This window comes from Carassius gibelio, chromosome B7 (genome assembly GCF_023724105.1).
Source record: "Carassius gibelio isolate Cgi1373 ecotype wild population from Czech Republic chromosome B7, carGib1.2-hapl.c, whole genome shotgun sequence".
Taxonomy (NCBI): Eukaryota; Metazoa; Chordata; class Actinopteri; order Cypriniformes; family Cyprinidae; genus Carassius; species Carassius gibelio.
Window position 1 is genome coordinate 11,843,514 of NC_068402.1, and position 21,652 is coordinate 11,865,165.

The 21,652-nt window shown below is 36.1% G+C and overlaps 1 protein-coding gene across 1 annotated transcript; it reads left to right on the forward strand.

Annotated features, from left to right (window-relative positions):
- Positions 1-2,023: 2,023 nt before the first annotated feature.
- Positions 2,024-16,746, forward strand: nat16 (N-acetyltransferase 16). Its single transcript, XM_052562028.1, has 4 exons — positions 2,024-2,266; positions 7,753-7,976; positions 8,947-9,171; positions 9,275-16,746. The coding sequence occupies exons 2-4, from the start codon at positions 7,761-7,763 to the stop codon at positions 9,839-9,841; spliced, it is 1,008 nt and encodes a 335-aa protein (XP_052417988.1). The 5' UTR covers positions 2,024-2,266; positions 7,753-7,760; the 3' UTR covers positions 9,842-16,746.
- The last annotated feature ends 4,906 nt before the right edge of the window (positions 16,747-21,652 follow it).

Sequence of the window (21,652 nt, forward strand, 5' to 3'; positions counted from 1 at the left end):
ATCTTGTTACTGTGCTAAGTGATAGTGTTTTCAATATACTTTGGATATTAATATCCAGCGCAGATTTGATGTTAAACGGCTCGTTCAGTGAATCGCACGGCATCTCAGTGATCAGCCGTGAAACAGTGATTCTGTTCAAATTCCCTTTAAAATCTTAAATGATTCCCTTTGAGCTAAATTGACCTGTTTCCCTTACACGGGTGCCAAGCTCTCTTCTTATGTCATCAACTTGAATGCTGCCAAATCTTCCGCCAAGGCTTTCAGTTGTTTATGGCACATTCCTTTCCAGTATCTAGCTCTTTTCCTCTTCTTTTTCCTCTTAACCATCTGTTACATACACCTAAACTACTACATTTTCCATTTATCATGAAACTATTTCTAATACATAAGTGCTTTCTACTCTAAATCAGTCAATACAAACATTTCATGCAAGTAAGCAGTTTTCTTAATGGTAGTGAAATCACACAATACATTTTCCACACAGCATTAATAATTGCGTTACGTATTTGTACTTAAGCAAACGCATTACTACTGCTTAGGTTACATCAGTTTAAAGCAAATCAAGCATTAATCAAGACAGTATAATTGCAAAATCATCATCTCCATTAACAAATATATTAGAGAGAGAGAGAGAGAGAGAAAACTATTATCTGAATGCAATTCTTTCATGGAAATGCTTGACTTCATTTTCAATTAAGCCATTCTCCTCTTGTTTCGTGGAACCTGTCCCCTCATGGCTCATAACAATAAGACAAAATCAAAGAAACAAAGTCGATTTCCATACACACACACACACACACTCACCTGATCCAGCTAATCATTCCTTTAGGCTTATTGGAAACCACTGGAGCAGGGCTGTGGCCTTCCAGGAACTGAGTTTGACACTCCTGGTTTAAAGTTAAAACCCCTTAATAATAGATTGGTTTATTAAAAATACACAGCTTTTCACTTCAGAAGAGCTTATTGATAGACTGAATTCAGGTGGATTACTTGTGGATTATTGTGAAGTCTTTATCAGTTGTTTGAACTATAATTCTGACGGCACCCATTCACTGTAGTACATCCATTGATGAGCAAGCGATGTAATGTTACATTTATCCAAATCTGCGCTGATGAAGAAAATTGTATCTACCTCCTTGATGGCATTTTCAACATTTGCAATTTCAACTGTTTCAACTAGGCCTATTTCATCTATCCCAGCAAAAGTTCAGCTAAATGTTCTATTGTTCCTCCTACCTTAAACTAATTTAATCAAAATATATTGTATAAGACTTGAAATAAACATATCAGTGCTTACTATTTTAGTGTCCTTTATGTACTTTAAAGGGAAACTCCACTTTTTTCAAAATAAGCTCATTTCCCAACTCCCCTAGTTGAGTTTTACCGTTTTCGAATCCATATCGGCCTAGAAAATTGCAACTTTTCATTTTCCGTCAGTCTTAGTACATGATGTAACTACAGAAGAGTCAAGTTTTATACAGGAAAAATATTAACTCTCTGGTCATTTTTGGACAACATGCTAATGGTCTAATTAGATTCAATTATCTATGTTTAGCCAAGCTAAATGTGCTACCACCAGACCCGGAGATCAGTTAAATGGATTGGTAATGGTAAATCTCAATGCTGGAGCTGGAAAATGAGACTATTTTCAAAAAACAAGAGTGTTCCTTTAATATACATCGCAACTACATATAATATATATTTGAATAATTTTCCTATATATGTATGCTACTATATATGCTAAATATGCTCCGTCTTTCTATCTACCACAGGGTCCTTGACCTGGAAAAGGTCACCGATTTCGATACTTGTGTGAGCACCTGCTGTATACCATCTCTTTTGCATATGCAAAGCCCATTTACTCAAATGCGGCTGTGTATGTACAGTATCCATCAAAGTTGCAAAAACCAAGGGAAGCAAAGCATGCACTGAGTCAACAGGACAGCCCTAATAGAGTTCAGACACACTGGGAGTGAGAGAGAGACATAGAAAGAGAGGCAGACAAAGAGAGAGGAGAGAGAGATCGATCATGATTGGGTGATTTTTTAAGGGGTTGGCATACCTCCCTGCTCCCTACTGGGGGATGGGGATGGGGATTCTAGGAGGGGCTTCACAGTGACCTCATACTTATATATTCTAAGTCTGAACCGGCATTTACTAAATATTCTGCCTTTAATTTAACTGCAGTGCAACGAAAGCTTACATCTATTCAGCATCTGTCCATCTGACCTCTGTATTCTTCACAAATCCAACACACGACGCAGAGGTAAGTCAAATCATCTACCGTGTCCGCTGGAGAGGATTCTGCGTGTGCAGTCTATGTATTGTAAGGGCTCGACGCCTTCAAACAACCATTGTACTTGGATTTTCGCGTCTTCAAATTGTCATGAATATCACGAATTTGCTGTGCATTGTCTACCCCATCCCTTCTCGCGTATCACGGAACAAATTAATAAACCCCAGAGACGACAAGGCAATGAATGAAATGCAAAGAATTTGCCGGAGACTCGGGTTTTGTTATATGTTGGCATTCATGTTTGCGCTTGGTCTTCTCTGTGCGTGCGACGTTTTTCAATTTATGCCGGATGCCGGTAGTGCAACATCCGCGGAATGATGAAAAATGTAGCGCGTAAACCAATTATAACAATGGAACTGTTTTGTAAATAAGTTAGATGATAAGAAGTCATGTCTATAGCCTCCCTCCTTTAAGTTTTAAAACGTTATGCACAATTTATATAAAAAACGTGCATTTATATTACAATTTACTGGTGATTTATTTTAAACTCAAACGAAACATTATATGGATGCATATAAAACGTGAATTGCACGCTTATAATAGTAAGATTTCTTAGCCTTAATTTTGTATTTCGAGTGAGTGGGGGCGAATCAATAGGGGTCGTTTTGCAGTGATGCTGAGAACGTTGCAGCTTTGACTTTAAAGATTCTGAATGCACCCTTCGTTAAAGACATCATTGTATATCTGTTGTATTTATATCATATTTATAGAAATCTTGATGTCTGACTTTGTAGAATACGTGACATACACGTTGCAGTTGAATGTAGGCTGAAGCGTGTTTTTTGATTTGATGATGGAATGTGCTTATCCTTCTGTGGGTGTTTGGTACGTTTGGGCCAGTGTGAAGTCGACACTCGCTATCATAGGCCCATCGTAGTTATTTTCCACTGGAACGTGAATGCCTATGCTGACGCACCATACCTCCAGTGTACATGACATAACCACGAGAAGTAGGAGAGACATATGGCATGGCCTATTATTAATGGACATGGTGTGCAGGCAAGCTGCTGCAGTGGTGCGAGGCATTTGCCAGTGTCATGCTTGGCCCATTTGGTTTGTAATGTTGCTCCACATACTGCAGTATTGCATTTAATGAGCACAATTTAAGTTCGGTGCATACACACACGTCTGTGGTTTTCTAGTATGTCTAGAAGAGAGGTAAGTAGTCTTGATGGTCTGAATTTGACAGAATACATTTTTATCTATCAAGAATAATGTTTTAAGCATGCAGTTTTTTTTTTGTTCATTATGATGTTGTCAAGCATGATTGGTGAGTGCCTGGGATAATTTACCCACAAATGAAAATTCAGTCATAACCCACTCGGCCTCATGTTGTTCCAAACCTGTCATGTTGTAATGTTGATGTTTTTTCCAGGGATTTATAAAGAATCTTTACACAGCTGTTTTCCATCCATTCATAGTAACTGTGGGTGTCATGCTCCAAAAAAGGACAAAACCCTACCATAAAAATAGTTTGTATGCCTTGTGTCATATGATAGCTTTGTGTGAGGTTACCCCAATGCTAACCTTGGGACGTTGCGCCAGGTTGGAAGTCACTTATGCTGAAATGCAGTTGGTTCTAATATGTTTTGTAAAGTGAATGTAATGTAACAAATCAAAGCAGTCACTGAAGCAATAGCTTATGAGTCATATGGGCTGTTGTTTAAATGAACTATATGAACTGGCATTGTATCAAAAAGAACATTTGTGTTCCAAAAAACAAAATAACACATACGGGCTTGGAACGACATGAGAGAAAATAAAAAATGACTTTTTGGGTGAACTATTCTGTTCTGTATTTTTAGAATGCTGTTATGCACATTTCTCTTCACATATTCACACAGAGCTTGCTGTATGTGTTGAGTCCACTTATGTTATCATGCACATGTGACAGGACAGAACTAGCCACTGACCTAAATGTGTGCTCCATATTAAGACACCAGATTAATACTGCATGAAAAAATCATTGAGAATGAATTTATTTAATAGGATTGAGTCTCATCATGCATATGTTGATTTGCATTTAACACTTATGTATTGGTTGCTTTGTAAATCTAAAGGTTAAACATCTTCCTTACAAAATTGTATTGAAGGCATTTAAAATGTTAATATTATGAAAACAAGCAACATTATTTTTCAAGGTTATCCTCTGAGCTCCCATAATCTGGTATAATGAATTTATATAAACAAATAGATGGGAGGGGAACCTAATGCATTTCAATGTATTGTCCTCTAGATAAAGATAGATTAAGACAGAAGGGAACATAAAATGAGACTAGAATTAAACGGGCAGAATAGGGTGATACAATTAATTAATTAATAATCTTATATGATGCAAAAAAAAAATAAAAAAAATCAAAGGTACAGTATATTTTATCACAAATGTTTTAGTTTTTATCATAAATATTTCATAAATTAACAAATGTTTTCTTTATTTGTTCAGATTATGTTAATGTTTTACAATTGGCAGATACATTCTTTAACCTTCCTTAAAGATATATTCATTTACATCCTTTTGACTTTCTTAGTCCGCCAGTCTCCACTTGATGTTCATGTTCTTTGTGAAAGTTTCTTATTCATTCCCAATTCATTTTCAAACGCATTTCCATATTATATATGGTTATTTTTATACAGTGACTAACATATTTTTTATAATATGCTGTTAAAGGCATACTCCACCCTAAAATGAAAATGTTGTCATTATTCACTTTACTCCCATGTCGTTCCAAACCGTTGTTTTTCGGAAAACAATTTAAGATATTTTGGATAAAAACCGAGGGGCTTGTGACTGTCCCATAGACTGCCAAGTAAACTACACTGTCAAGGTACAGAAAAAAATTTAAAAGCTTTGTCAGAAGAGTCTATCTGCCATCAGTGGTTCAACCGTAATGTTATGAAGCGACGAGAATACTTTTTGTATGAGAAGAAAACAAAAATAACAACTTTGTTTAACATGTTGTCTTCTCTGTCTCTCCCCACATCACCGTTAGCACCATTTTGGAAAACAACTGCTGAACGCAAACTGCGTACGCACTTCTGTGTCAGCCGTGACACAAGGATACACTGTTTTCTTTCAAATCAAAGCATAAATTCAGATAGAAAATGTGTCCTTGTGGCGCGGCTGACACAGAGGAACGACATGGGGGAAAGTGATTCATGACAACATTTTCATTTTGGGGTGGAGTATCCCTTTAAGATGCAAAACAGCTATAACATTTTGCCTAACTTGTTAAAACTGAAAAAGGCATTGGTCATACAGTAAAACACAGTGTGCAGTGAAAAATAAACTCAAGTCTATAGTGAGTGCACACTCAATCAGACTGAACCTTTTCTTTCCATAGAAGCCCAGTATTTAGAAGTACAGAATTTCTGGTCAAGTTAGACACTACACCATAAAATCATTGTTAAAGATTGTAGGGGCATGTTAAGTTGTCTATACTTACAGCTGTGCAGTGTGCAATAATCTCATGAGAGCCACTTTGACCATAGCAGTATCACAGTTTGAACGGAAAGTGAGAGCAGGTGTTTACTGGGTAATAATCACTTCTTGGTTGTGGTAATTTAAGTAAGCAGTAATTTAACAGACACTCAAAGCAATGTTTAGTATATAGTTATTAAAAAGATAATTCCCCTGGTGTAACCAGGGTTAAGTGCTTCCCTACAGTCCATATATCACTCTTTGCAATGACTGAACTTAAAACCCTTTGACATTACCAGCCTAGATGGGAAGTGTCTCATTCAGTAGTAAAGGGCAGTGGTACACCAACATCATGGGTTCCAGGGAATGCATGAATTGATATAAAGCATAATCTAAATATATTTCTAAGTGGCTTTGGATAAAAGTGTTTGCTAAATTAAAAAAGATTAATATAAAGGGAAGATTCCACAAATATTGTGGTCAGGTTCTCTGAAGAAGTGTTGTTATCACTAGTGAGCAGTTAGCTGTCAATCATTCAGTACAGAGAACTTTATCAGTTGACTACATCTACATAGTCTACACCTGGGTTGTCATGATCTACTCAGCAGTGTGGTTATTGTCTTGACTTTCATATTTAGTTTTTTTTACACCTCTTTACACCACTTTGCTTTCTGATGTTATACGTTTTCACATTCATTCTCTCCTTCAGTGTGACGTAATTGTAATAACTCTGCCTGACGCAACTTTAAAATCTATCCCAAGGAGATATGACAAGCCCTGTGATATAACAGCAGAGAAGGATTTAGTTTTTTTTTTGCATTTATGTAACACATCTCATTGGAAGATGTCATGCACAATATCTGCATGTTCACAAACACTAATTAACACATTGGTGCTAACACCAAAAGAGTTATAGTTATATAAGATTTGAGTATATTTTCATTTTAAATGTATTTTTTTCAAATACATTTAAAAAAAGATTGTTTGGACCTCATTAAGGGACTGTTATAGCCTCACAGATTGCACTAACCTGATGGAATTTGCTAATTGGCGCTTTGATATTTTGTTCTCTTATTTTGAGAGCTAAATTAATTTGGGGTTAATAAGGGTTACTCAGATATAGACAGGGCATGACTTAGGTTAGGGAAACTAGGGGAAGACATCGATTCAGTCCAATGGAAATATCAGTTTAAGCGAACTATCCCATTATAAATTGAAGGACAAATGAAAGACTATGAGAGACAGTCACATGGAAATTTGGAAATCGAATATCGCATAGCAATTGGCAAATGAACCATGAATGAATAGATTTTGTGACAGCCCCAGAAAGTCCTGCCCAATGCATGTTTGCCAAACCCAAACAACCTTTCAGACACTGGGGGTTTTCCCACTACAGAAGTGCATCAATGGAAAAGTACCAGGGCTTTCTCAAGCGGTACGGGCCCAAGGGGGTGCAAACAATGTTTGCTCTGTGACTTGTTCCCGGTGTTGCTTCCAGTGCACGGATTTTCAGCCTTTCAATCCCCCGACACTCAGTAGCCATGTATGCGTGCCTGCACACATCTGCCTACCCATCCGCTTCACCTTCCCCTGGACGTCTCGCACCATTATTTCCCAAGTCCTTTCAAAAAATGTGTTTATTTTCTACTGGGAACCAGGGCAGTGCTGCTCAGTGAGAATTAAAAAAAGGATTAAGGGTTCTGGCAATAGGAGGTGGACATGTCTGTGTGTGTCTCGCATTTGGGCATGGTTACAAGTTTCGTTATTGATGCCAACCTGCTGGCATGTTGGCACAAGAAGATAAACACTGCGACATAGGCACAAACCTTGCACTGTACTGAGCTGATAACGACCCTCACATGATTAGTTTTTTTAAGATGCTATCTTGACATCCTAGAAATTTAAATAATCAGGAAACTAAATTTACAAAGGGAGCAAAAAAAGGGTAAAATGTTGCATGGAAGCTCTTTTTGGGTCACAGATCATATAAGTTGAAACCTCATCGTAAATATCTTTCCATGGTTGACTGTGTCCGCAGCTCTAAGGATGAAGATTGAAAACAGCCTGCCCTGCTCTCAACTCCCTGAAGCCCCTCCTCAGACCGGGCTGGATTTTACAGTGGCAACGGAGGAGGACTTTGATGATATCATGGCCATGAGCAAGGATATCTATGGCGGCCTGGACTATCTGCCCTCCCGCTATCAAGCCTGGCTACAAGAGAGCAACCGCACTGTCATTTTGGCTCGCAAGCAAGGCAAAGTGGTAAGGAAGCGGATATGAGGAGCTTATTGCAATGCATGTTCCATCCTTAGTGATTAAAGGAATAGTCCACCAAAAATGAAAATTATTTACTCATTAAACTTTATTTTGAATGTGACTTTATTTTGTGCAAAACTTACAGGTACAGGAATCCTAAATCTGAAAATATTTCATTACAACTGCTGCTAAAACATTATGCAAAAGAGTAAAGACTTTACGTAAACCAAATCGTACCTAATAATAATAATAATAATAATAATAATAATAATTCTAATAATGATTTATTAAAATTTAATTTTTCATTTATAACAAATGTCATAAATATATCAAATAATTGTATATTTATAATATTTTCTATATTTATATAAAAATAAAGATAAATACATTACTTTTGTACTAATACATTTTTTTAGTAAAATAAAAAGTACTATTTAGTTTTATTAATTTATATTCACAGCTAATATTCATTGCTTAATTTCTTTACTTTCAAGGGTAAACCTTCAAGCCTTTATTTTGGCACAGAACTGCACAGAGAGAGTTTCTGCGTTTAGTTGAAACCAGATTAATAATTACAAATTGATCGAAATGCTGAACGCACAGGCATTTTGGAAATTTTAGCGAATGTGAAAATGAAGTGAACCTGGTGCACATAGTGTTCCCAGATGCACATAATATGTGACAAACTCACAGCGGGAGCAGAGATGGAGCATTTATTGTGGCTCTGAGACATTGAAAATATCAGATCATAAATTAACACAATTCTATAGTTCACTCTGAAATACTATGTGTTTTCAATTACATCACAGCTTTGTGTGATGTGATAAATGCACTAAGTCATATCAGATTTCAGTTTCATTTTGATTAATTGTGCATCCCAAAATGAAACTGACAGAAATTACAAAAGAGCACCAAAAAACTTTCTCTTTCCTCTATCGTAGATATAACTCTCTTTTTATGCAACCACATTTTCCAGATTGCACTAGAGTCAGTGTGTGTTATCGATGATGGCGAGACCATGCTGGTGGAAGGACTTCGTGTTGCCCCACAGGAGAGGGGGAAAGGTGTGGCAGGGGTACTTCTTCGCTTTTGCTCTCAACTGGTTAAGTCCAAGTACCCTGACGTTAAAGTTAGCAGACTGACAAGAGATGACCAACTGGGGCCAAAAGACTTCCAGAAGTACCGGCTCATCACCAAACAGGTAAAAACCATTTACAGTCAAATATGTACATTTGGTTCAGATCTGAAATAAAAACATCTAAAGCCACATTGTCTTCATTCTGTCACCTAATTCAAATGTGAAGGGAATCCTTCTGGTGCGCTTCTGCGCCGAAGACCTTAAATTACGCCTTGCTGATCTTGGGCCTAATATCACTGTAGCCGGGGAGGGGCTGTCCACCACAAACATCCCGGTCCGTCTGGAGCCTGCAGAGGTGCATCAGCTCTTCCTAAGCGATGTTCTAATGCAGGGGGTCCTTCCCAATGCAACCATCGTTCAAGACTGGCAGCCATTCAAGCCTCTGCCTAGCAACATGGCCATCCTGCTGAAGAAGGACATTGATTGGATGGTTGACGATGCCAGGAGCCCAACCATGGCCAGCTTGTGCACTTTCCCATTCCATGTGCCAATCGGTGATGACTGGTACTACCTAAACATCGACATGTTTGGTAAAGACCTGACGCTGGCCATACAACAGCTGCTGTGCCACCTGAGGTGCCACACTGGCACTCTGAAGGGTTACGTCATGTGTCAGGTGTTCCTGGAGCCTGCGCTGTGGAAGCCCATGGCTGATTTTTTTAGGGAGACCCTTAAAGTGGAGCTGGTGAAGGAGTACACAGAGCAGTGCGTCGTGGAGTCTGATGTCGTTTAGTCAAGGAGCCTCAGAAACACCTTCCCTTAAAATTAGACACCAAACCTACAGTAAAGAGAGGAAATTTAACATCTCCCTCACATATGGTTCCCATAAACGAAAAAAAAAAACACAATATATCTACTCTAAAGGAACGAAAAAACGTAATCTCTATTCCGCTTAATGAAAATGCTCTCATAGGATTTTATTTATTTTAACAACAACTAATTAAAATGAAATGCATGCAAGTGAACAAACTAGAATAAATGTAGTAGATGCTTGTTTAGGTTATTTAATTTATTTCCATATGCAATACTGTAAACGGCGGCACTGACAGGACAGGGACTGGAAAAGAGGGGAGCAGTTTTAGTTTATATAAATTAGGGTCCCACATTGTTCCAGGCCCTTTCATTTGTTGGCATCGCTGACAGTGAAAGCATATTTACTCATGCTGAGTTGAAAAGAAAACTGCACAATCTTTAGGGCACTTTATGATAAAAAAAAAAAAAGAGAAAGGGATCTCACTTTAGTGTCAGTTGCTTTTTCAGAATGTGGCACTGTAGCTGCTAGAGTGTTCAGAGAAAAAAAATAATAATTCTGGGACTTTATAACAGGCTGCCCATATGGAGATCGAAATGGTCTTCAAAGGAAAATTTAATTAACATGCAAATACAAAAAATTTCCACATGGGGTAAATGTAATTTCAGACTGAACACCTTTCTAATACGCTCCTCGAAAAATTAGTTACCCTTCCTCTAAAGATACTTTACAGTGCTTTAAACTCGGTATCAAATTATAAATGTCTTGCTAAGAACTTGCTTATGCATTTAGATTACAGTCTCAAGTTTTTGCTTTAAGTACTTGAACCTGTTTGCTAAAATGACGTTCTATCGGTATTTGTACCTAACTGTAGAAGTGCAATTTCAATTATACACTGGAATATTGCTAGAAGTACATTCAGTTAGATATGAACTAATAATTAAACAGACAAATGTTTCAGATTCATCATTTGATTTAGATTTAAGTTCTAAAATAATTATAAATGGATTATTTGGCAGGATCACATCTAAATACAAAAGACAGGAAATATAAGTGTGTGTGTGTGTGTATATATATATATATACATATATATACTACACTGGTGCAGTCTAACATATGTTAATGCTTAATTTAAAATATATATATATATATATATTTCACATAATTTACCTTTATTCCACACTGCTCTGTCCCTTCTCTGAGAAATGTGCTGATCATTTACTGCTTTTATGAAGCCCCTCCCTCAGAAATAGGCGATGGGCTCTGATGGGCTCTGAAGGAAATTTATCCAAATTAGGTGCTCCAATTAAAAATTAATAATAATAATAAAATAAAAAAATAACAATCAAATAGTGATCATCTCTGAAAATTTTAAGCTGGCTCTTGTGATTCACTCATGGAATCAGGGAAACAAATGAGGACAATTGGAAACCTGAGCAAAACAAGTGACAACTACTCATCTCTATGAAGATTTTTTAAAAGTTTTTTAATTGTTCTTTTGAAGATGAAAGACACAATTTATCAGAGGAAAAGAATGGACAAAATCTTATAGGACACATCATCTCCTTCTATTGGCCTGAAGTGAAGAAAGTGAAGTGAGGTATCATCAACATGGAGGAGAAAAAAAAAGAACAGAAAAAGCCTTTAGATATCTTCAGAACATATTTAGTTCTTTTGCCCCAAATCCAGATTGCAGCGTGCTTTTCCCTGAAGCACTGTGGCAGAATGAAATTCAAATTCAGTTAATTTATAGCTTAATATATACATATGAAAATATATAACATAGTGTAACTGATAGTTTAAGCACTCATATTTTGTTAGACAGATTTGAATTCAAATCTGTATCCACTAAACTAAAGCCACAAATTTCTATATTCTTCTTACTCATTTTGTGTCTGGTTTGACTTCATTTGGTGGACTTATTTTGTACCCTTGTATGAACTCTCAACATCCACTGATGAAAAGGAGGCCTCCTCTCCTCCTTCATTTGGACAGCTGCACGGGGGACTTGTATTGCGTCAGAATTTATAAAAGGCAAACAGGCATTCTTTTTTGATTCTGAAAGTCAAGGCATTTTACAGATTATTAACTGTTATTCCAATGACAGTTTATTGCATTTGTATAGGTGTGCATGTATGTATGTATGTATGTATGTGTATATATGGTTATATATATATATATTAGGGCCGGGACTCGATTAAAAAAATTAATCTAATTAATTAGAAGCTTTGTAATTAATTAATCGAAATTAATCGCATTTTAATCGCATATGAATATTTGACCTGAGAACAGTGAGAAGTAATTTTTTTTCACATGGATTTATAGTATACCATTGAATAATGACTGAATACATAAGCTTAAGCAACAAAATATTGTTTATTTTTGTTCAACCAAGTCTAGCAGACCAGTGCAATTTTTGCCATTAAGTGTAGCAATAGCATATTTAGAAATAATTTAGAAATAGTACATTTCAGAAATTCAGGAAGCTTATAGGTGCTGGAACCTTCTGTAAAGTGTTTTTAAGTAAAACACAATACTGTCAATTACATTCAGAACATTGGAAACCCTGACTATTAGATAACATCTCTCTGTTGCTTCAGAGGCCATAACATACTAAGTTCAACTCTCAATAACCTTGGCCAAAACAATAAAGAGTTCAACATAAACTGCCAGTTGCACCAACAAAATAATACACAGTTCAACATAAAGTGTAAAGTCCACGCTAGCTGCTATATGTTTTGCGTTGAGGTGATACTTGAGGCTCGATGTGCTGCGCCTGCGGTGATATGTGAACGCTAGTTGGTGCTTCAGTATAATCGGTCCGCGGAAACTCATCCGGTGAGAAACGTTCCGCGGTGCAAAAATAAGTTATTAAAAATGCGGGAATTTTTTTTCTGTAATTAATTAATCTTAGTTAACGCGTTATTTTTTGTGTAATTAATTAATCTCAATTAACTCGTTAAAGTCCCGGCCCTATATATATATAAGTTTGTTTGGAAGGGGGGCGATTTGAAAAGGGAATCTATTTCAAGTTAATTTATGGCCGAAATATCAAAATCCTTCATGTCAGCAAAATTATAATAGACAGTCGTGAAGCACAAGAAACATTAATGCATCAGTTTGCCATGAAAATTACATTTTCTCAATTTAAATATTGGCCTTCAAAAAACTACACATGGTGTTAGAGTTAGAGACTTTTAAATTTGCCTCTAAATCACTTGCCAAAATTCGACATGATGGATTTGAGACCCAGAATGTGTTTGGTATGTGTTTTCTGTTGTACATAGCACAGTGCATCTAGATTTATGTGGGTTTACATCGGAGGTGGAAAGTTCCCAAGGTACACTAGCCTCTATATTTAGCTGTTACTTTCTTTTGCGTGACATTTCGTAATCCAGTAATCTTTTAAGAATTTTTCTCTTTTATTTATTATTTCTGTCTTTCAGCTCCACCTTTTAGCTCTTTGGATATCTAATTGCCTTTCTGAGTATTTGTGAATTGTGCAGGAGGTTGTAACCCTATATTTTACACAGTTCCTAGAGCCAGGTCCACAAGATATAAAAGGTTAGAGGCATGTGAGCACCTGATGTAAAGGATACGTTGCCCCTTGTTTCGCTGGCACATGAGGAGTGAACTTTAAACCTATTTCTTTCAATTATGAAGTGGCTTTTCACTTTCTTTTCCTGGAATGGAAAAATAAGACCGGTTGCAGAGGGAGATGAGAGATGAAGCTAGGAATAGGTGGCGAGGAGAGAACATGTGATCCAGTTCGTGATACCGCTCTATAAAACTGAGAAAATGTTCATTTTGTATTGTAAAGACGACAACAATTAAACATGGAATTATTTGGAGCGCTGTATTGGTGACAAAAAAGGGAAATCATCTTTAGCTAGAAAGGCCTTGTATTGGTAATTAGCATCAACCCACTATTTAGGAGGACTATATAGATAGACCAACCCAGAGCAGGATATCGCTATTATCAGACTCAGCACTAAAGTAATACCTCGAGTGCTAAGTCATACGAAAGCAAATATATACCCAGACACTAAAAGTTTCAGTTAAAGTTTCAGGGCTTGCCTCTGAGCAAGTGAAACTGGATCTCGAGAGTGTCATCTTGCGTAGAACAAGGGTTCAACCCAGACTCGCTTTACCTTCCACCTGATCCCCGTCGGCTTGACACATGGAAAGAGTGAGCAGGAGAGGTTAAAATAATAAGGCTGGGTCCAGTCTTGTCTTTTGCCAAGCTGTCTGTATCTATTCCTGATTTTTATGTTGTTTCATGGTAGCATCTTTTGTTTTTCATTTTTCTGACTGCTTTGCAATGTTTATGAAGGGCTTTATGTGTATTAGAATCAGCTGTGTATTGTATGTTTTGTGAACGAGGGGAAAACCACCAGGGAGATTTGTTTTCTTTACTCCAAGTCACTATTCGAACATTAAAAAAAAAACTTAACTGAAAGCCTTATCCAGGTGATATCAGTTAAATTGCTGATTTGCACTATCAGAGCTTCAACTCTGCTTCTCCCTATGTTGTTTTCCATAGAAAAATCATATATTGTGTCTATACACAGACGCTTCTGAAATGGCTAAATCACACAGGTATTTTCACCTGTGGTGCACTAAGCTATTTTGTTACATTCAATCTACAAATCTAATGCAGTATTTGGAGGTAAAATGCAAGTAGATTCCAGTGCAAATTGTGTTTTATCTCACGCCATGTCAGAATCATCCAATTCGGATTGGATGAACCATTCATCTAACTGTTCTGATGTGCTGCACTTTATATTGTAGATATTCCAAAGCACAGTGGGGATCTTCATAAAACATCAGTGTGGGTTGCTGTAACAGTCATGGTCATTCAGTGGATCACGCTATATATTTTTTGGTAATCGGAATAGGAGCGTGGGCCTATCTGCGTAACCATTTTAAATTCAAGGATATTTTTATTGGTGTGCTCCTGACTTTATAGACGTTAATAAAGCTCCTACTTAATGACCATTGTCTGAATAAGCCTCACTGTACCTGTCTGAATCCGCTGATAGACATATTTACCACTATCAGCAAAACAGGGACCATGATTTTTTACAGACCTCAAGAAGGTGGTGGTTTGATTGTCCATGTCATCCATTCTCTTGATGCAGCAGTGGCTGTTGAGTTTGTTTTCACTCGAGTCTTCCCATTAGCCCTGGATACAAACTGGGTGTCATGTTTTGTGTGTTTGTGGAGAATATCTGAAAAGATCCTATGATGGGAAACTAATGCTTGTAAATGAGATAAAAAAATAAAAAAAGAACTCGTGGCCAACTGTCAATCAAGAGGGTGAAAACAGTTTCAATGCTATAAAGGCATTTTGATTACATGATCAAATGTTATCCGTTTTCTTTTTCTTTTTTCTTTTTTTTATTACCCAATACGACTGCTTATTCTAAAGCAGTGATGTGACAACTAATGGAAAATATTTTAATATTTTGTTACCTTTGTCTGTTCCTTTTTTCAGAGATTGTGAGAGATGCAGAACTATTTTAAATACAGTAATTTTTTAAAAACCTTATAATCCATGAGAGGTTTTTGAAATGTGCATGTTGTGTGAGTGGGTGGGGAAGGGCTTTACAATGAGCATGTGACTAGATTTACACTGAGCACAAAGAACTTGTACTAATATATTGACATTTAGAACTTGTCAAATTGGAATTGGTGATAATTGACACATTAATTTAAGATTAAACTATTAAAAAGTATAGAGAGGGTACATAAAAATGCTAAAGGTAAACATTCTTTTTTCTTTTCTTTTTTTAGCCATGATATACATGATTTTTAGATGCTATAGGCTAATTGTGTAAAAGAAATTTTTTTTTTTGCTTGCAGTATTTTGTGGTAATTGTGTGCATCTATATATACCTATATCTTTGTATATTTAACAAATAACTCAGCTTGAATATTTTAATATACAATATATATTTAGAAATGTTTCCAAAACTAGAAACGATCACTTCATTAAGAATCAACCCTACAACAACAGTCATTATGTGTAGACAGTGGTTTAACAAAAAACTGTAACTTGTCAGTTTTTCTTTTTAAGGTGTTTTTATTTTATTTTATTGAGTACACTGTTAAACTGAGTACGAATCCTGGCTGGTAAACTCTTATGTCAGAAATTTTCTAAATTCATTTCATTCCCTATTCTTTTAAGTTAATTCATTCAATTTAAGTTTAAATTTGCCTATAATAAATGTTAAACGTACCAATGAATGTTAGTAGGACATTGTAAATGGCTGGATGACCCAGAATGATCATCCAGGATGATCCAGAAGCAGTTTAAAGTATGACTAGGCATATGGTATGAAATAACATTTTCTTATTTAAGTAATGGATACGCCACTGACTATGAAACTAGTCCATGTGCATATGCTCTTTTGCATTTTGTTACATTAAATTATAATGACATGTATGTTTAATATGTATAGGACAGGTTTACTGCATGTAAATGTTTGTTTTTCTGTAACATTAAACAATTTGTAAATAATTTATGTAAAAATCTAGATAACATCTAAATTCAGAGCTTGGTCTCTGCTGTCACGTGTGGCGAGAAATTCTACTTATATCCCAAATATCACATTCTGAATGCAGTAGAAGTCATGTTTACTTTCTGCCATTTACAAAAAAGCCCAAAACCACAGGTTCGAGACACAGTCTTTGACCAGACCCAAAATGTTGAAATTATGTATATCCTTGGAATTTTTGGAGATTTTTTTTCATGACTGCAATATGTGATGGAAAACAAACAGTCACTGCAGTCTTTTTGTGGTTCTTAGTTAATGTCAACCCTTTGTTGTGTTGTTGTATTACTTTACCTTGTGCATAATCATTTAACATTTTTAACATTTTAACTAGTGTTTATGTTGTCAGAGTGTTTGTCATTACCATTGTAACACCGTAAGCGTTATGAGCTCTATTTTTAATGACGACAGATGTAATGCGGTAATTCATTTGCAAGACTGAAAATGTGGCAGATAACAAACAGCTTCATAAGACTTGTGGCTAACACTTTGTTGATCAAATGAATTTGTAAAAGGACTGGTGAGGCTTTAGCCACTTGCTGTAGTTGCAATGCAGTATCAGAATGAACAAAATGTATCTAAATAGCATAGTTTAGATGTTTTGCTCTAAGTGATGTTTTCAATTGATGTATTAGAATAATTGTTTTATTTTCCCAACTGTTAATCCAAACTTAGTGTTAGAGATATTTGTGTGTGTGTTGACCTAACTGTATATTGTACTGCAATTAGCAATAAACAAACAAGCAAAGAAAAAAACAAAAAAGAAAGAAAAAAAAGAAAAAAACTAAAACACCCTTTAAACAAACAAGGCATAGAATGAATTCAAAGTGTTAAGAAAAAAGGAAGTGAATGTTATTCTGAGAAAATGAGAGCATACATTATTATTATTAATTTTTTTAAATATGCATCACAATGTGTATTATCAGAAAACTCAGCAGATGCTTTCAAAGTGACCTACACATTACACAGAATACACACATTACAGACAAATACCAGGACAAGCAGCTGACAATACACAATGCTTGCCAAGCTAGGCCTTAGTCACCAAGAAGAAAGTCCTTACAACTGCAGGTTCGCCTTCTAATTGCTTTAACTCAGAATGCTTGGTGGGGCTACTAATCAGGTTTGTTGTTTAAGTGTGGTTTTGTACCATAAGGATTTTGTTGATGGGGTTTTAGATCTTTAATGAGCTATTGTCTTATTGATGGACTCAAAAATCACCCCACGCAAAATATGAACCCTGTGCTGCACGGTGACAGTATATTAACCATTTCAAAATATAAGACTGTGTCATTGGGCCCACTGTTACACATAAAAACAATTGCACCATTCTATGATAGAGAACCCTGCCAGCACATCATGTAAAACATTTAGGCTTGGTAAGCAGCAAACATGCTGCTAAAGAGAAGAGCATTATAGTGTAAGAAAAGTGAATCAAATGCAGTCCCATGAAAGTCAGTGTTTCAGGAAATGATAAATGGAGAACGTGAGACGCTTCGCAGCTGTCTCTGCAGCCTCACATTACTGACCTCTAGCATGCTGCTCAAGAACAATAGAGTGTCTTATTGTTGAGCATTTCTTAATAAACACATAAAGGGCAATGGGAATGTCTCAAATGTTTGGTAAAAATGGCGGAAGCCTACTTTAAACAAAAGAAAAAAGAAAGAGAGAGATTGACAGCTGCTAAAGATAGGTTTGAAGAATTAAAGCCATGCCACCTGTTCTTGGATTACAATGAACATTTCAGAAATGCAATGCACTCTAATACACTTAAGTAAATCAAGGTGAGATTAAATAAAATGAGTTCTGACATCACGACTCAATCAATTAATTCCTGATATTTTTGCTCTTACATGGTTGCTTCAATAAGAGTGACATTTAAGATGCCAGAGAATAATCAGAAACACTGGATTATAATTGGTTGAAAGTTGACGTGTCTGTGTGTGTGTGTGTGTGTTTACTTAAGAAGCTTGATTAATGTCTGTAATCTTACGATGAAGAGAAAAGAGAAAACAGATTTGACTTGCTTTCTGAGTGTCCCCCCCCCCCCCCCCCCCAAAATAATGTGAATGTGGCACAAAAAAAAATACAAATAAAGAATCACCTATCCTTTCTGTTTTTATGATTGCAATTATATTGAACATTTGGTCCAAAACATTAATGAGGTGTTCAAATCAAAATAAAATCATCATATTTGACCTTCATAATACTAGGTTAAATAATACTAAATAAGGTGGGATTACAGTTGCAAAAATTGTAGTACTGCATGTACTTACAAAAAAAAATGAATGAATGAATGAATAAAATCAATTCATGACAAGGTCTTTTGTGAATTATATAATGGCAATGGCCTATACAACATCCAAGTGGAATTTACCCAAACTTTATTTCTCGCTATGCAGAGCAGCGGAGGGGGATGGGAAGCACAGTGTATGGCAGTGTAATAAAATGCAGTGTAGATGGGGGCTGAGGTCAGTGTTTGTGTGTGGGGGTGGGGGTTCAGGGTGTAAGATGCCATATGGATATTGAAGTCAGGCTGGGTTAAAGGAGAAGAGGTGGGGGAAACTGGATTGTGCACACAAGCTGGCTTCATCTTTCTTTTCAGTGTACATACAAAACACATGCTATTGTATTTCAGAGCCACAGAATATAGAAAGGTAGGGTGATGGATATGGTGTTACATGGACGCATTATGCAACACTTCCTCTGCGAATAAATATAAGCCAGTGTAAATACAGACACACACACACACACAAAGTAGAAAGACTGAAATAGTACATAGGTTAATAAGTGTGTGTAGCTATATCAGTCTTTCTAACTGACACACACACACACACACACATATACTATATATATATATATATGTATATGTATATATATATATATAAATATATGAAGTAGAATACATGTATACACACACACATGCTCATGTTTTTGTATGTATTTGTATTTTTTGCATTCATGTATTATATATATATGTTAGATATTATACAATTTGATAAGAGCTATCTGTATTGTGAGTAAATTTATATATAACTGCAGATGAAAACAAATGTCAGCAAATGTCTTACAGTGCAGTCCAATGCAGTGCATGGATGTTTTCAATTTAACATTACATTGACAGTGGTTAGAATGTTTGTCAAAACCTATCAGTTAAAGTAGTAATGTATCTACATCTGTGTGGCAGTAAATGGTCAGTTATGCATTGCATAAATTATATTTACAGCAACATATCTGCAATAAACTGTTTGTTAGTATAGGATCACATGTCACCCACAATGCTCGAACCTCTTTATGTACACCTGTCCATCTGACAGATGGGAGTGGGGGAGGGGTGGAGAAATAGAGAGACGGTAGGAGAGAAAATGGGTCAGAGGAAGAAGCAGAGGATACAGAAAAAGGACGCACATGTCTAATAAAAATAGAAATGAAAATAATCAAGCAGACAGGATTAAGGAACAAAGCATAAAGCTACAGGACGACGTCTACTATGTTATTCTAGATGTTATTTTAAGCACAATACAAGACAGCACAATCTTGATCAGATGAATCTTAATCACATAGCTATGAATCTTGAAAGCATTTTTAATAGACATGACAACAATATCAGAGTGACCAAAATGAATGTGGAATTGAGTAAATGTATGCACCCATCCTAGGTTCTTCATTCAAATCTTCCTATGGCATAGAGACAATCGGGTTCCAAAGATTTTTCCAAAGGCTTTGAATAGTCTTTAAGAGGAGCAGATGTTAATGGCTCATAAACAACTCAAATGGATTTGTTGAGGGTCAGAAAAGGGGAGAGGTTTGTGTGTAAATGTGTATGTGTGTCTGTGTAAGAAAGCAGAAGAGAGAGAGAAGCGAGCAACAGAGCACATGGTGTGGACTGAGTGTAAATTAGGACCAAGGCCATTTTTAGGAGAGTAATGACTGTGGCTGTATAGCAAGAGGACAAAGTGACCTACACGCTCACTAAACGACCCGCTAAGAGGACTGCTTTTCTTGCTGGAAATTGTGCATGGTCTAAACACTGTCATATGAGCACCTTTTACATACTGATAATAAAAAAAAATTAAAAAATGGGGGAACATGGATGTATTTGTATAGTTGACCCCTAGTTAGTTACTAATTTCTAAGCAAACAAGACTCACAGGAAATATTTGAATGGCTCCTAAAATGCAATCCAGTCTTCATCAAGTCAAGTTAATGACATTGCTTTTAACAGATACATGCATCATTTTTCAGTGTTACAGTATTGCTACAAAATAAAGGTGTTGTACAGTTTTAATGTCTAATCATTTCCTTATACAGTACATACTTTTTCTCATTTCCTTTAAAATTTGTGTCCCTGGACATAAGGTAAATTTTTTGAAATTGAGATTTATACATCATTTATGCATCATAGCACTTGATATGCTAATAATTTTTGGCATAAAAGAAAAATCACTAATTGACCCATACAATGTAATTTTGGCTATTGCTACAAATATACCCCAGTGACTTAATACCGGTTCTGTGGAAATTAAAACATACCGTGAGTCAGTCTTTCACCTACAGTCAATCATTTTGGAAAAGGAATACAAAACCTGTGCTAAAAATGAAAGAAAACAAGTTGACAAGATGATTAAATCGAAGATTTGGTGATAATATTGCATAATGAGAATGAGACATGAAACAGGAACATCGAATTACATAAAAAAAGAGTCATGACTTATTATTAAAGTATTTATATATTGTTAATGACACAAAACAGCAAGTTGTTAAACCTAAAAACAAAGGCAACCATAAAGCAGTGTAAATGCAACTCAAAAAACGGGAACCCCATCATGGGAACACCAGTATCATAACTTTGACATTTACTCAAAGAATCCATGTAAAAATGTCAAACAATTCCAAGTAAATATACTTCTGAGTTTAAAATTGTATTTCTACAAGCTTGGAGTGTTGGCAATTTTACAGGCACAAGTGATAATACTAAATGACATCAAAGATTACAAGCAACTTCTTAATGGTTTGGTGTTAATAGGTCTTACTGCCAGTCTTGGGGCTGTGGGGAGCATAAGGCAAAACAAGCGAGCACTGCTCTAGAATATCGACACAGTCCTAGCTTGATGCTTATGTGTGTGTGCATGTCCGGTCGTTTCGGTTATCACCTTGTAGTAAAATTGTTTAATCTCCTGGCTCAGCAATATATCACTTACAGTTCGAAAATGTATCCTGTCAGAATAAAAGGCGG

Excerpts from the sequence above, each read along its gene's own strand:
- nat16 (XM_052562028.1), top strand. The coding sequence starts at position 7,761 with ATGAAGATTGAAAACAGCCTGCCCTGCTCTCAACTCCCTGAAGCCCCT. Across the intron at positions 7,977-8,946 it reads CTCGCAAGCAAGGCAAAGTG|ATTGCACTAGAGTCAGTGTG; the intron begins GTAAGGAAGCGG and ends CACATTTTCCAG. Across the intron at positions 9,172-9,274 it reads ACCGGCTCATCACCAAACAG|GGAATCCTTCTGGTGCGCTT; the intron begins GTAAAAACCATT and ends TCAAATGTGAAG.